The sequence below is a fragment of the Convolutriloba macropyga genome, chromosome 8 (genome assembly GCF_964194025.1).
Source record: "Convolutriloba macropyga chromosome 8, txConMacr16.3, whole genome shotgun sequence".
Lineage (NCBI taxonomy): Eukaryota > Metazoa > Xenacoelomorpha > Acoela > Convolutidae > Convolutriloba > Convolutriloba macropyga.
In genome coordinates, this window is record NC_134475.1 from 61,589,693 (window position 1) to 61,603,580 (window position 13,888).

Here is a 13,888-nt window from a genome sequence, read left to right on the forward strand (position 1 = left end):
CTCCTAAAAAACATTCCAATGGGATGTATCGACGCTGTTCTTCCTGAACAGTTACTTAGACGACCAGATGTGAATTGTCTTGTATCGAATGGTTACGGCGAGACCTACAAAGATTATCTTTGCCTGTTCAGAGCTATAGCTGTTCACTTGTACGGATCATCTGAGTTGGAAACGAATGCAGCAAATTTGTTTAGTGCTTTTCTTCATGAATCCGGACATGATGCAATCAACTTCAGGGGATTATCAATCGATCATCTCGTGTTTGTTGAAAATGCGATAAAGCATAACATCTTTATATATGATATTGATATAGAAGAAGGAGAATTCGTTGGAGAACTTGCAAGAAGAAGTGTTGAAATGTACGAAAAGAACATTAATTTACTGCGATACAACAATCATATATGCTAAGTGGATGATATTAACACATTCTTTAAACGATTCCGTTGCCCCAGTTGCGATACATTTATAAAGTACGTAAGTAATTTCAACCGTCATGTAAAATCCTGCAAAGACAGAGTACAGCATATTTATCCAAAGAGTGTGTATGCTCTGCGAAAAACTTTGTTTGATAAACTCGATGCATTTGGAATTTCCTACAACGATGATCAAAAATTGTTCAAAAACTTGGCTATTTTTGACTTTGAATCTATCTGCGTTCCCACTGAAGAGTTAAAAGATACAAATACTACTTGGATTGGAAAACATGAGCCAATATCTGTCTCCATTTCCTCCAACTTGATTGAAGAACCTGTGTTTCTATGCGACAAAGACCCTAAGAACCTGATTGTTTCTTTTGTCGAAGCTCTTGAGGAGTTAGCTAACAAGAGTAAAACCGAAATGCAAACAAAATTTGCATCAATTCAAGAGATAATCAATAGCCGAGTTAAAGCCATCTTTGAAAAATTGAACGAAAGGAAAGGTCGCACAAATCCTGCATTTGATTTCGAAGATGAGTGTATTGAGGAGGAGGAGGAAGCTGATATGTCTACTCAGTTTCTACAAATGCAGAAAAATCAACTTTTGGACTTGCAACAACACTTTGAGCGTTATATCAACACATTATCTGTATTTGGATTCAACAGTGGAAAGTACGATTTGAATCTCATCAAATCCTACCTTCTACCTTATCTCATTCATGAACGGGATATTCAACCTACAGTTATCAAAAAGGCAAATCATTTTGTTTCCTTCAAGTTCGGTGACGTGCAGTTCCTTGACATTCTGAATTTCCTTGGAGGAGCTACATCTCTCGATTCATTCCTCAAAGCTTACAAGACAAGCGAGACTAAAGGTTTCTTCCCATATGAATGGTTCGATTCTCCAAATAAACTTGACGCACCTTTTCTACCCCCTATGAATGTTTTTTCAGTAAGCTGAAGAATCACAACCCTTTGGAGAAAGAATTCACTGACTTTACTAAATTGCTGAACAGTGGACTATCTCAACAAGAAGCTCTGAAAAAATTGAGACTGAAAGAAGTTCCTCCATCTGGAGTCGATTACTACAATTACTTGAAAGTGATTTGGGAGGAAGAGCAAATGTCTACATTTAGAGATTTTGTCAAGTGGTACAACAACAAGGATGTTGTTCCAACACTAGAAGCAATGCAAAAAATGATGGAATTTTATCACAACAAAGGAATCGACATGTTAAAACTTGGATGTACACTTCCCAATTTAGCAAACATTTGTCTTCACCAGTCAACAAACCACAAATTTTTCCCATTTGTTGAAAGTGACAAGGATTTACATGATAAAATACGCGAGGACATGACTGGTGGACCTTCTATTGTGTTCACAAGAAAGGCAGTAGTTGATCAAACCTTTATCAGGAATTCAGAAAATATTTGTAAATCTATCGTGGGTATTGATGCTAGTCAACTCTATCCCTTTTCAATGTGTCAAGAAATGCCAACAGGAATTTACACACGGTGGGAACTCGACACTAATTCTCAAAAATTCAAAGCTCGAACCAATAAATTTCGAACATTTGAGAACATGGTCATGTCTTATCTCCAATCACAACGCCCAGAATGTATAATTGAAAGCTATTATACGACCGGGAAACAGAAAAAGATTGACTGTTTTAGCGTGGACGGTTTTTGTGCTCATTGTGACACAGTATTCGAAGCTATGGGTTGTTATTTCCATTTTTGCCCATGTCAAGAAGCTCGAGCAAGCCTCTCGGAGGAGGAAATGCAGAGAGGAATCAGAAAAAGAGAACACGATGAACTGAGAAGAGATTATTTGAGAAACAAAGGATACAATATTGTTGAAGTCTGGGAGTGTAAATGGTGGGAACGTGTTAAAGAAGAGGAAAATGATAGAAATCACGTGAGGAAGAACTTTCCCTTCAAACTACCTATGAAGCAAGAGTCTCTTTTAGCGAAAATAAGAGATGGGAAAATGTTTGGATATGTACAGTGCGATCTCGAAGTTCCAGACGGATTAAAGTACAAGTTCTCTAATTTTCCTCCTATTTTTAAGAACTTTAATGTCAGTCGAGCTGATATTGGAGAATATATGAGAGAGTATGCAATTGAAAACAACCTACTCAAACAACCTCAACGAATGTTGATTTCGAGCTTCAAGTTGGAAAATGGGACAATCATTACACCTTTACTCAACTTTTATCTCAGTCTTGGTCTGAAATGTACAAAGATTTATAGATTTGTACAATACGCACCCAAAAAATGCTTCAACAATTTTGTTCAGTCAGTGGTAGATGCTAGAAGAGCGGGTGATGAAAATCCTGACTCTAGCGTTGTGGCTGAGACAATGAAATTGTTGGGTAACAGCTCTTATGGGTATCAGATTATGGACAGAAGTAGACACACAGAGACCAAGTACTTGAATGATGAGAAGACGCACAAAGCAATCAATGGGAAAATGTTTAAGCGTCTGAACAATGTGTCAAAAGAAATTTACGAAGTTGAGCTTGCGAAATCGAAAATTGAGCATCGAGAACCTATAATAGTTGGATTCTTCATACTTCAGTACGCAAAATTACGTATGTTGGAGCTCTACTATAATTTCTTCGACAGATTTTGCGATGTGGATAAATTCGAAGAGTTAGAGATGGATACAGATTCTCTTTATTTAGCGCTAGCGCACGAGAACTTGTATGATTGTATTCGACCTGCTAAAAAGGAAGAATGGGAGACTTTGCGAGAAAAGGACTGTGATGATTCCTTCAGAGCAGATGCCTCACACAACTTTTTCCCTAGAACATGTTGTTCTAAACATAAGAAGCATGATAAACGGGAACCAGGTCTTTTCAAGGAAGAATTCAGATGCAACGAAATGATTTGTCTCTGCAGTAACACCTATTGTTGCTACGATGCTAAGTCGGACAAGTACAAATTCAGTAGCAAAGGTCTGAACAAAAGAACTCTGGAGGAGACTGGAGATGGACCAATGGAAAAATATCGACGAGTGATGGATGAAATTATCAACCTTACTTCGACAAATAGAGGTTTCAGAACAATAAATCATTGTGTTGCTACATATGAACAGACAAAGAAAGGGTTATCCTATTTCTATCCCAAGCGAGTAGTTCTAGCTGACGGTATCCGTACCGAACCCCTCAAATTGTAGAGCTTTTATAATAACTTTTATTATTCTCTAATATGTGATATTTTTATTATTTTTGTCTTTGTCAATTTTTATAATTATGCTTTAAACTTTATACCAATTTAATGTAAATGTGTTTGTATTTTGATGTGCATAATTTATACTATGTCTGTTATTTATAACTTTTTCAATTCAATTTTTTTTAAAAAGCTGTCATTTTTAACCAATCAGAAGAGAGTATTTAGAAATTATTGAAAAAACGGCGTAAAAATGTACAAAAATCTCATAAATTTTTCAAAAAATACCCCTAATCTTAATATATGTCAGCGGATATAAATAATCTTAAAACATGTCGACCGCTATAACTAATCTTATTACATGTCGACCGCTATAACTAATCTTAATACATGTCGACCGCTATAACTAATCTTAATACATGTCGACCGCTATAACTAATCTTAATACATGTCGACCGCTATAACTAATCTTAATACATGTTGGCCGCTATGACTAATCTTAATACATGTCGTCCGCTATAACTAATCTTAATACATGGCGGCTATACCCAATCTTATTACATGGCGGCTATACCTAATCTTAATACATGGCGGCTATACCCAATCTTAATACATGGAGATTCTATTCCTAATCTTAATACATGCAACCTATACCCTATCTTAATTCATTGAGACCGCTATACCTAATCTTAAAACATGCACATCCTAAAAAGGGGGTGAGGACCCCATTTCTTGGAAAAAGCCGCTATAACCAATCTTAATACATGGGGTCCTCACCCCCCCCCCCCCCGGGGGACTATCACTCACTCTATTACTACTAACGCGTTGGTTTTTTCTGACTTTTCGAGTGACTTATGAGCCCTTGACTTTTTCGTTTTTGTTGTGTGATCGATATTTCTCTCATTCGCAAGTGTCAGCAGCTGAACTCAAGTGGCGATAGGTGACTACTATAAATTAAATGAAAAGGGCGTCAAAATTGGTAAATTGTTTAATAGCCGCGTCAGCAATTCCAGGCGGCTATTATTGTGCTCCTAATTTTTATTACTTCGTCTAACAGATTTTTGTTTTGTCTTACCCTGACTTCTTGGAGTTGACTTTTTCAATGAGTTCAGTAAATTTTACTGCTTTGCAGTTAAAATTTGTGTTCGTGACGTCATTTCTGCTTTTAGGCCAATTGAGTGACTTACCTCACAAAAAAGTGACTTCTGAACTCACTTATAGAACTTCGAAATTTATGAATTTTTACCAATTAAAGGTCAATAGTGTGCATCTAAGTAGTGCCAAGCTTATATGCCCTAATTCCTGAGTAATGGTTTCTTGAATTTTAATATCGAATATTAATTTTGAAAAAGCTTCACTAGGGTTTTTTCTGGTAGAGCAAATGTGTCTCATAAAAATGACAGTCGGCTCATATAAATGACATTCATGGTATGTATCGCGTGTATCGCGAATTTTTTCCGGCAATATGCCGGCTATGTTTTCTCTTTACATTTTATTAGTTATAGTGGCATATAATAATCTTTAATGACGTCACTTGAAGCCCCCTTAATCAATTCAGTTACCCCCCCCCCCCAAGTAAACGCTGAAATAGATTCGAGCTACCACTAGCCGTTCGAGAGCACTTTATGATACTCGGTTCTCAATGGATCTTGAAAAAAATGGGTCAAATCGTAGACGCGATGCTATTTTTGACAAAAGGCGTTGGATGGCGTGATGATATCTAATTTACTGGTTGGAGCAAAATTTGTTAGATTTACTATCTTTTTCAAGTTTTCTGTAATTTCCCTTGGATTTTGATATTTTCAATTTTTTTGTTAAGATTCTGCAGGCGTTTCATTTAAGAAATATCGACAGATATTCACAGGTGAATATAAAACAGGTCAATATTATGCGTAAAATACATGAGACTGATCTGTTGGATCTGAATCAGATGCAGCTCTTTCCGTTAGATCTGAATCAGATACAGTTGTGGACCATAAAAACTTTTTCTATGTCAGATTTGGTAGATTTTTGAAAGGAGGCTTGCTTTTAAAATTGATTTTTAAGTTATTGCTTTTCTAGTTATGTTCCTTTTTCTCTCTGTATTGTTGAATGATGAATCAGATTTTTTTGATTTCTGTTTTTTTATATTTTGACTATCAATTTCAGAAATCTAGCAATTCCGAGAAAATTTGAATGATTTAACAGATTGTTCTTCCATTTTCTATAATTTATCATTTTTCGCTTGTAAAATGGTGAAGTTTAGAAGGTTATGCTATTCTATTTTTGTCAAAAGGCGCTGGATGGCGTGATGATATCCTATTTACTGGTTGGAGCAAATTTGGTTAGATTTATTAACTTATTTTAGTTTTTTGTAATGTCCCTTGGATTTTGGTGTTTTCAATTCTTTTGTTAAGATTCTGCTGGCGTTTCATTTAAGAACTATCGACAGATATTCACAGGTGAATATAAAACAGGTCAATATTATGCGTAAAATACATGAGACTGATCTGTTAGATCTGAATCAGATGCAGCTCTTTCCCTTAGATCTGAAAGGAGGAGTTGTTTTTTTTTGTTTTGACTATCAAATTCAGAAATCTAGCAATTCTGAGAAAAACTGAATGATTTTAACAGATTGTCCTTCCATTTTCTATAATTCCATCAATTTTCGCGTGTAAAATGGTGAAGTTTATGCTATGCTATTTTTAATAAAAGGCGCTGGATGGCGTGACGATATATATTTTACTAGTTGGAGCGAAATTGGTTAGATTTACTATCTTTTTTAAGTTTTCTGTAATTTCCCTTGCATTTTGGTGTGTTCAATTCTTTTGTTCAGGATACTGCAGGCGTTTCATTTAAGAAATGTCGACAGATATTCACTTATCCTGTGGGCCAGTAATTCTCAAATGCACATCGTCTTTTGAAAGTTTGTTTTCGGTAGGAAATTTTCTTTTTGTTTCAATCTAGGTTCAAAACGAACCTGAAAAGCGAACTGCATATTTTTAGTGATGAATCAAATTTTTGGTGAAAACTGTTGAATATTATGCGTAAAGTACATGAGACTGATCTTTTAGGTCTGTATCAGATGCAGCTGTTTCCGATAGATCTGAATCAGATACAGTTGTGGACCATAAAAACATTTTCCAGGTCAGATTTAGTAGATTTTGTGAAAGGAGGCTTGTTTTGAAAATCGATTTTCAAGTTATTGTTCTAGTTATGTTCCTTCTGCTCTGTTTTGTTTGCCCTAGATTATTAAAATTCGCCAGTTTGATTTTTTTTATTACAGAGCTTGAAATAAGGTGTGACTCATATCCAAAAGTGCGGTTTTTAGCACTTTTTTGGTGCAAAGGTTAATTTTATCATTTTATCATTTTGTATAAATTCTTTGTTAATTATTTGATCCCTTAATTGTTTAATGATGATATAGAAAAATTTGCTGTTATGTATGCTGTGTCCTTGCTTCTTTCAACAAAAGCAGATTGTGCATTTACCGTTACTGGTTAAATAAAGACTTAAATCACTTAAATTGATTAACCAATCTGCTATCAGTGGATTGTACATAATGATATTTAACGTATTGTTTGTGCGAACCGACTTGTTAAATTGCACCCACACTTGACCCCATCCCTCCACTTTATCTTCACTCCACTGGACCCTCCCCGCATGGTCCCCGTTTACTTCCAATCCCGTACGCTGTACTCTGATCCATCTGGAACCTAGATCGGTCAAAGAGGAGTTGGTTGTCATTTTGGTTATAGTTTGATTCTTAATCAACTTTACCAGTTGTGACGAGATTTTTTGTCGATTGGAATCAAAGTAAAGAACCAGGCCGGCGTGCAGGTCGAGAACGGGGCTGTAAAGAGGGTGCCATTGAAGTGTGCTCATTTCATTTGCTGGCTTTGTGATTGCTTTTTTTGTAAGTGATAGTTAGTGCGGCAGCTTCCTTCAAGTTGTTTGTGGAGTTTTTCCTTCTATCTTTGTTTATTTCATCGTCTATGATTCTGGCAACCATTCCACTTCTTGAATTTCAATGATTTCTACTGCTCTGCAGTTGAGTATTTGTGCTTGACGTTATTTGCTACTCTCTTTTGTTCAGCTTATAGGTAAATTGGGTGGTAACTTCTCGATTGCCCGCACGAAAAAAATGACTGCAAGCTAATTATAGATAAACTTTTGAAAACTTTCTATTTGAACGTAATAAAGTGCCCCTGAAAGGTGCCACAAATGTAAATTCTGATACTTCAGTTTGAAATAAATTGGAGCTCCCACTAGCCGTTCGAGAGCAGTTCACGTTTTTCGGTTATGTTTTCAATGAATCTTGAAAAAACAGCTCAAATCGTAGACTTGGCGATTTGATCTCTACACTTTTAACTTGTGATGGTAATCTGGTTTTTAGGATGTTTTTTTGGTAAGTATGTTTTCGTGTTCTATTTTTGACTTTATCAAGTTCAGAAATTTAGCAATTATGTGAGAAGAACTGAATGATTTTAACAGATTGTTCTTCCATTTTCTAATATTTTATAAATTTTCGCTTGGAGAATGGCGAAGTTTTCAGTATGCTATTTTTGATGACAAGTGCTGGATGTGGTGATGATTTTATTTGCTGGTTCGAACAATATTGTTTGCATTAATGATCTTTTTTTAGTTTTCTCTCATTTCCCTTAGATTTTGGTACTTGTTCCAATTTTTTTCTCAGGTTACTTCGGGCATTTAATTTCAGTAATATCGAATAACGACAAATTTTCACCTATCCTGTAGGTCAACAATTTCAAAATGCACGTCGTGTTTTGAAACGCTTTGTTGTGCTTAGGAATTGTTCACTTTGTTTCAATCCGTTGAGTGTATGTATAAGGTTTAAAAGGACCCTGAAAAGGAAACTGTATATTTTTAGTAATGAATCAGATTTTTGGTAGAAAACAGTTGAATAGTATGCGTAAAATTATTGAGACTGATCTGTTAGATCTGAATCAGATACAGTTCTTTCCGTTAGATCTGATTCAGATACAGCTCTGGACCATAAAAGACAGTTTCTAGGTCAGATTTAGTAGATTCTGTGAAAGGAGACCCGTTGTCAAAATTGATTTTTTTCAAGTTTGTTTTTCTAGTTATTTTCCTTTCGCTCTTCGTTTGCCGTAGATTTTTTAACTTCTCCAGTTTGCTTTGCGTCGGATACAGGGCTTGAAATGAGTTGTGGCTCATATCCAAAGGTGTGGCTTTTAGCTCTTTTTTGGCGCAAAGTTTAATATCATATTGTCATTTTTAAATTCTTTATCTTTTTGATCCCTTGTTTATTCATGGTATAGAAGAATTAAGTGTTACGCATTTGTCGTCCTTGCTGTTGTAAAGAAAAGCGTATTGTGCAATCACTTTTACTGAGTAAATAATGACTTATATCACCTAAATTGATTAACCAATCCGCTCTCAGTGGATCTCACATAATAAACGATATTCAACTTATTGTTTGTGCGAACGATTTATTTAATTGCTCTCAAATGAAGTTTTTAAGCTCTGATTTTATCCTGTGGTCTTTTTCTCATGCATTTTTTCCTTGATCGATTTTTCCTCTGACTCCTTTTGACTATTTCGCGAAAATGAGATAAACAATTTCGGCCCGGAGAATCCTACGGGCTCTCAGAGCCCATACGTTTACTAGACTCAAATTATACAATTAACTGGAGAAGTTTTCGAAACAAATCCATGGTGTGTTGTACCAATCCGTGGTGTGTTGTTCGACGAGATTTATGTCTACAAAACAGCTCCTGTTAATTGTATACTTAAGTCTAGTAAGTCGATGGGCCCTAAGAGCCCCTAAGTTTCTCTGTGCCAGGACTGTTTATCCCGTTTTGGCGAAAAAAGTCAAAAGGTTTAAGATGAAAAATCAATCAGGCAAAAAATTGCATGAGAAAAAGATCACAGGACTAATATAGTTGCTAAAAATTTTGTTTGAGAGCAAGTAAACAAGTCGGTTTGCACTCGAACCTAGACTTAACCCCCGGATCCCCCCCACTTTATCTTCAACCCCTTTGAACCCTCCCCCTCATGGCCCCTGTTTACTACCAAACCCCTACGCTGTACTTCGTTCCACCCTTAACCTAGCATGCTTGGTTCTCCTTTTGGTATCATTTGATTCCTAATCAATATTATCAGTTTCGACGAGATTTTTTGTCGAATGGAATCAAAGTAAAAAAACAAGCCGGCCTACAGGTCGAGAACGGGGCTGTAAAGATGGTGCCATTGAAGTGTGCTCATTTCATTTCCTGCTTTGTGATTGCTTTTTTTGTAAGTGATAGTTAGTGCGGCAGCTTCCTTCAAGTCGTTTATGGAGTTTTTCCGGCGTTTTTCCGGAGTTTTTCAAGTCGTTTATGGAGATCTTTGTTTGTTTCATCATCTATGATTCTGGCAACCATTCCACTTCTTGAATTTCAATGATTTCTACTGCTCTGCAGTTGAGTATTTGTGCTTGACGTTATTTGCTACTCTCTTTTGTTCAGCTTATAGGTAAATTGGGTGGTAACTTCTCGATTGCCCGCACGAAAAAAATGACTGCAAGCTAATTATAGATAAACTTTTGAAAACTTTATTTGAACGTAATAAAGTGCCCCTGAAAGGTGCCACAAATGTAAATTCTGATACTTCAGTTTGAAGTAAATTGGAGCTCCCACTAGCCGTTCGAGAGCAGTTCACGTTTTTCGGTTATGTTTTCAATGAATCTTGAAAAAACAGCTCAAATCGTAGACTTGGGGATTTGATCTCTACACTTTTAACTTGTGATGGTAATCTGGTTTTTAGGATGTTTTTTGGTAAGTATGTTTTCGTGTTCTATTTTTGACTTTATCAAGTTCAGAAATTTAGCAATTATGTGAGAAGAACTGAATGATTTTAACAGATTGTTCTTCCATTTTCTATTATTCTATAAATTTTCGCTTGGAGAATGGCGAAGTTTTCAGTATGCTATTTTTGATGACAAGTGCTGGATGTGGTGATGATTTTATTCGCTGGTTGGAGCAATATTGTTTGGATTAATTATCTTTTTTTAGTTTTCTCTCATTTCCCTTAGATTTTGGTACTTGTTCCAATTTTTTGTTCAGGTTACTTCGGGCATTTAATTTCAGTAATATCGAATAACGACAGATTTTCACCTATCCTATAGGTCAACAATTTCAAAATGCACGTCGTGTTTTGAAACGCTTTGTTGTGCTTAGGAATTTTTCACTTTGTTTCAATCCGTTGAGTGTATGTATAAGGTCACCCCCTTTGGACCCTCCCCCGCATGGCCCCTGTTCAATACCAATTCCCTACGCTGTACTTCGTTCCACTCTTAACCTAGCACTCTTGGTTATCATTTGATTCCTAATCAATTTTATCAGTTTCGACGAGATTTTTGTCGAATGGAATCAAAGTAAAGAACCATGCCGTACAGGTCGAGAACGGGGCTGTAAGGATGGTGCCATTGAAGTGTGCTCATTTCATTTGCTGGCTTTGTGATTGCTTTTTTATTAAGTGATAGTTAGTTAGGCAGCTTCCTTCAAGTCGTTTTTCCGGCTATCTTTGTTTATTTCATCATCTATGATTCTGCCAACCATTCGACGTCTTTAATTTCAATGTATTCTACTGCTCTGCAGTTGAGTATTTGTGCTTGACGTTATTTGCTACTCTCTTTTGTTCAGCTTGTAGGTAAATTGGGTGGTACCTTCTTGATTGCCCGCACGCTAAAAATGACTGCATGCCAAGTTTAGATAAACTTTTGAAAACGTTTATCTATTTGAAGATAATAAATTGGCCCTGAACGGTGCCACAGATGTAAGTTTTGATTCTTCAGGATTAGATTTCAAGATAAATATAGTTTAATGAAATAAAGTGGTATTTTTGGTTGTTGTTAAGAATTTTTTCCAGATCAATTGACCGTCAAAATTCGGTGGTGAAAGCAGATTTAGGAATTTTTTTGACTTGTCGTATAGAAATTTCTGTTTAATTGCTCTCAAGTTTGAAGCAGATATTGTAACCATAATGGTCTTTAATAGCCACCGTCAGCCACTCTACGGCTATTATTAGGCGCTGTCCATTTTTTTTACATCTCAAGTAACTTGAATTGTATTGGGGTGCTGTCTTTTTTAATGATCTGGTCACACATTTTTACGATTTTTGAAGTCAGCTTGAAGCGAGGATTTTGGTCACGCTGAAAGAGGAAATAAACAAAAAGGAGTGGTTTTGATGCGTGAATTTTTTTTCTTCCAACTTTACTTCCGCGTTTGCGTCCTGATTTACCTCACTCAGTTTCAATGGAATGGATTTTTTATTTACTCATTGAATTACTCTATGGTGAATACAGTGAAGGGCAAAAGAGCGGAATCCAAAGAAACGGGCAGGCCCAAAAAGGGCTGTAATTAAGCCATAGTACATTGGGTTTTCAAAGTTAATTAGAACGATTGGTAACTGTGCGTCAAGCGCAGCTAAAGTGGCTATTTTTAAACTGTTTGCCTACTCTGTTTTTATGCAGAATTTTTTCTTGGCCGTTTTATTTTTTTGACGAGATTTGCTTTCCTTTTATGTGAGATAAGTTTTTAGTTGCTCTCGAGCGAAGTTTGAAGCAATTTTTGTAAACATGTTAGTCTGTTTTGTGCTTCCTTGACTTTTTCGCCTTGCGTGATCTAAATTTCTTTCATTGCTAACTTATAGCAGCTGAACTCAAGTGGCAGCAGTTAACTACTATGATTTGAATGAAAAGTACGTCAAAACTTTTATAATTTTTTCTAACTTTTTTCAGTTTTAGTTTCATATAACCTCTAATGACGTCATTTGAAGCCTCCTTGATGAATTTAGTTACTCCCCGACTGAAGCAGGCTGTAATAGATTTGAGTTCCCACTAATCGTCCGAGAGCAATTCTTCGACGGTAGTAGGTTATGTCTTCACCTCTGTTCTGTGAGTTTTTAAATTTGTTTTGAAACCCATTGCTTGGTATGGAAAGGTCTTCTCAATTTGAACTGGCTTTCTCACTGGATTTTCTTTGAATTGTTTTTGGAGCCTTGTCCTGCTTTTTTCGTCGTCGAGTTTTGTAAGGATTACACAAAATTTAGTTTTTAATCATGCTTTTCGCTGGCTTTTCTTGGTGACGCAATTTTTTGTTTCTTATTAGAGCGATTTTGTCGTTGGTAAGCAATTTTTTCAATTATTTTGGCTAGCATTACTTAACGCTCTCGAATTGAGTTTGCTTACTTTAATCGCAGTTTTAAGGCAACCGATTACATGTGACTCTAATTTCTAATTGAAATAGTTTTAGGGCAGATTTTAGAAGCAATTCATGAGACAGATAAATTCTTTCAAGTTATGACATCAGTGCAATCGATAAAAGCTGCAATTTTCCCTCATAATATTGAAAAGATTTTTTGTTGGAATTTCGACATAGTCAGTCTATAAAACCAATTTCTGGCAACATGCTAGCTATATTTGACTTTTATCTGCTATTTTTAGGGCTACGATCGATCGGTTCTCAGTCGACGACTACAGGACCAAGTGATGCCATCGACTATGACTACTCAATTCCCGCGGACTATGAAGCCAGATTCTATTTCAACAGTAGGCGCTAAATTCTAAGTTTTCCAAAGAACTTAAGCCGAAAATGGTGCACAGCTATGAATGCCAAAGCTTGATCATCAACCTGGTTACTTAACACTGGGTGATCTGACATTAGCCACTGTATTGCTTGTCATCAAAAGCTATTTATTTTTGTTCAAAACACAAGCTAATAACCTTTGCCAAATCTTCGGGTCAGGAATCAAGAACAATAGGTGCTTTGCAGTAACGTTAGCAGTGATTTTTATTAACCAAACTTATTTGGGTCGTGTTGGGTTGCGTAATCTTGGGTGACTTGATAATTGTTTATCAAAGCTGTAGTTTTCTATAAAACACGATTTGAATATCATAGTTTTCTGATTTGCGTGATTGAGATCAGTAATTTTGTACCGTCATGTGACTGAAAACATTGTGCGTCCTATATTTCATTTGTAGTTTTTCCTAAAAAGTATTTGTAGGAACATTCATTTGCTTTTAAATACTCTGAAAATAATACCTGAAAACAATACCTATACTGCCTATCTCCGGCGATTATTTAGTTCAAGATAAGCATTCTATTTAAAAAAAATGTGAACTAAAACAGAATCAGGTTTTTCATTATTAATAGCCGCCCTCATCTTCTCAGCCGGCTATTATAGCGCTCCTATTTTTTTTTACTTCGTCGAATAAAAAAATGTTTCGCTTTACCTCATTTTGCCGCCTTTTCAACATTTTGCGTGAATTCTTTTTGACTTCTCTAGGCTAGTTTC

General features: G+C 35.9%; 1 protein-coding gene across 2 annotated transcripts in view; it reads left to right on the top strand.

Annotated features, from left to right (window-relative positions):
- LOC142344900 (uncharacterized) overlaps positions 1-13,888 on the top strand; it is a 38,988-nt gene extending 25,100 nt beyond the window's left edge. Inside the window, exon 4 of one of the 2 annotated variants that reach the window (XM_075396951.1) lies at positions 13,038-13,888. In XM_075396951.1, coding sequence (XP_075253066.1) covers positions 13,038-13,153 — 116 coding nt within the window. In that variant the 3' untranslated portion in view covers positions 13,154-13,888. The remainder of the gene's footprint in view (positions 1-13,037) is intronic. The other variant, XM_075396952.1, reaches the window with a different exon arrangement.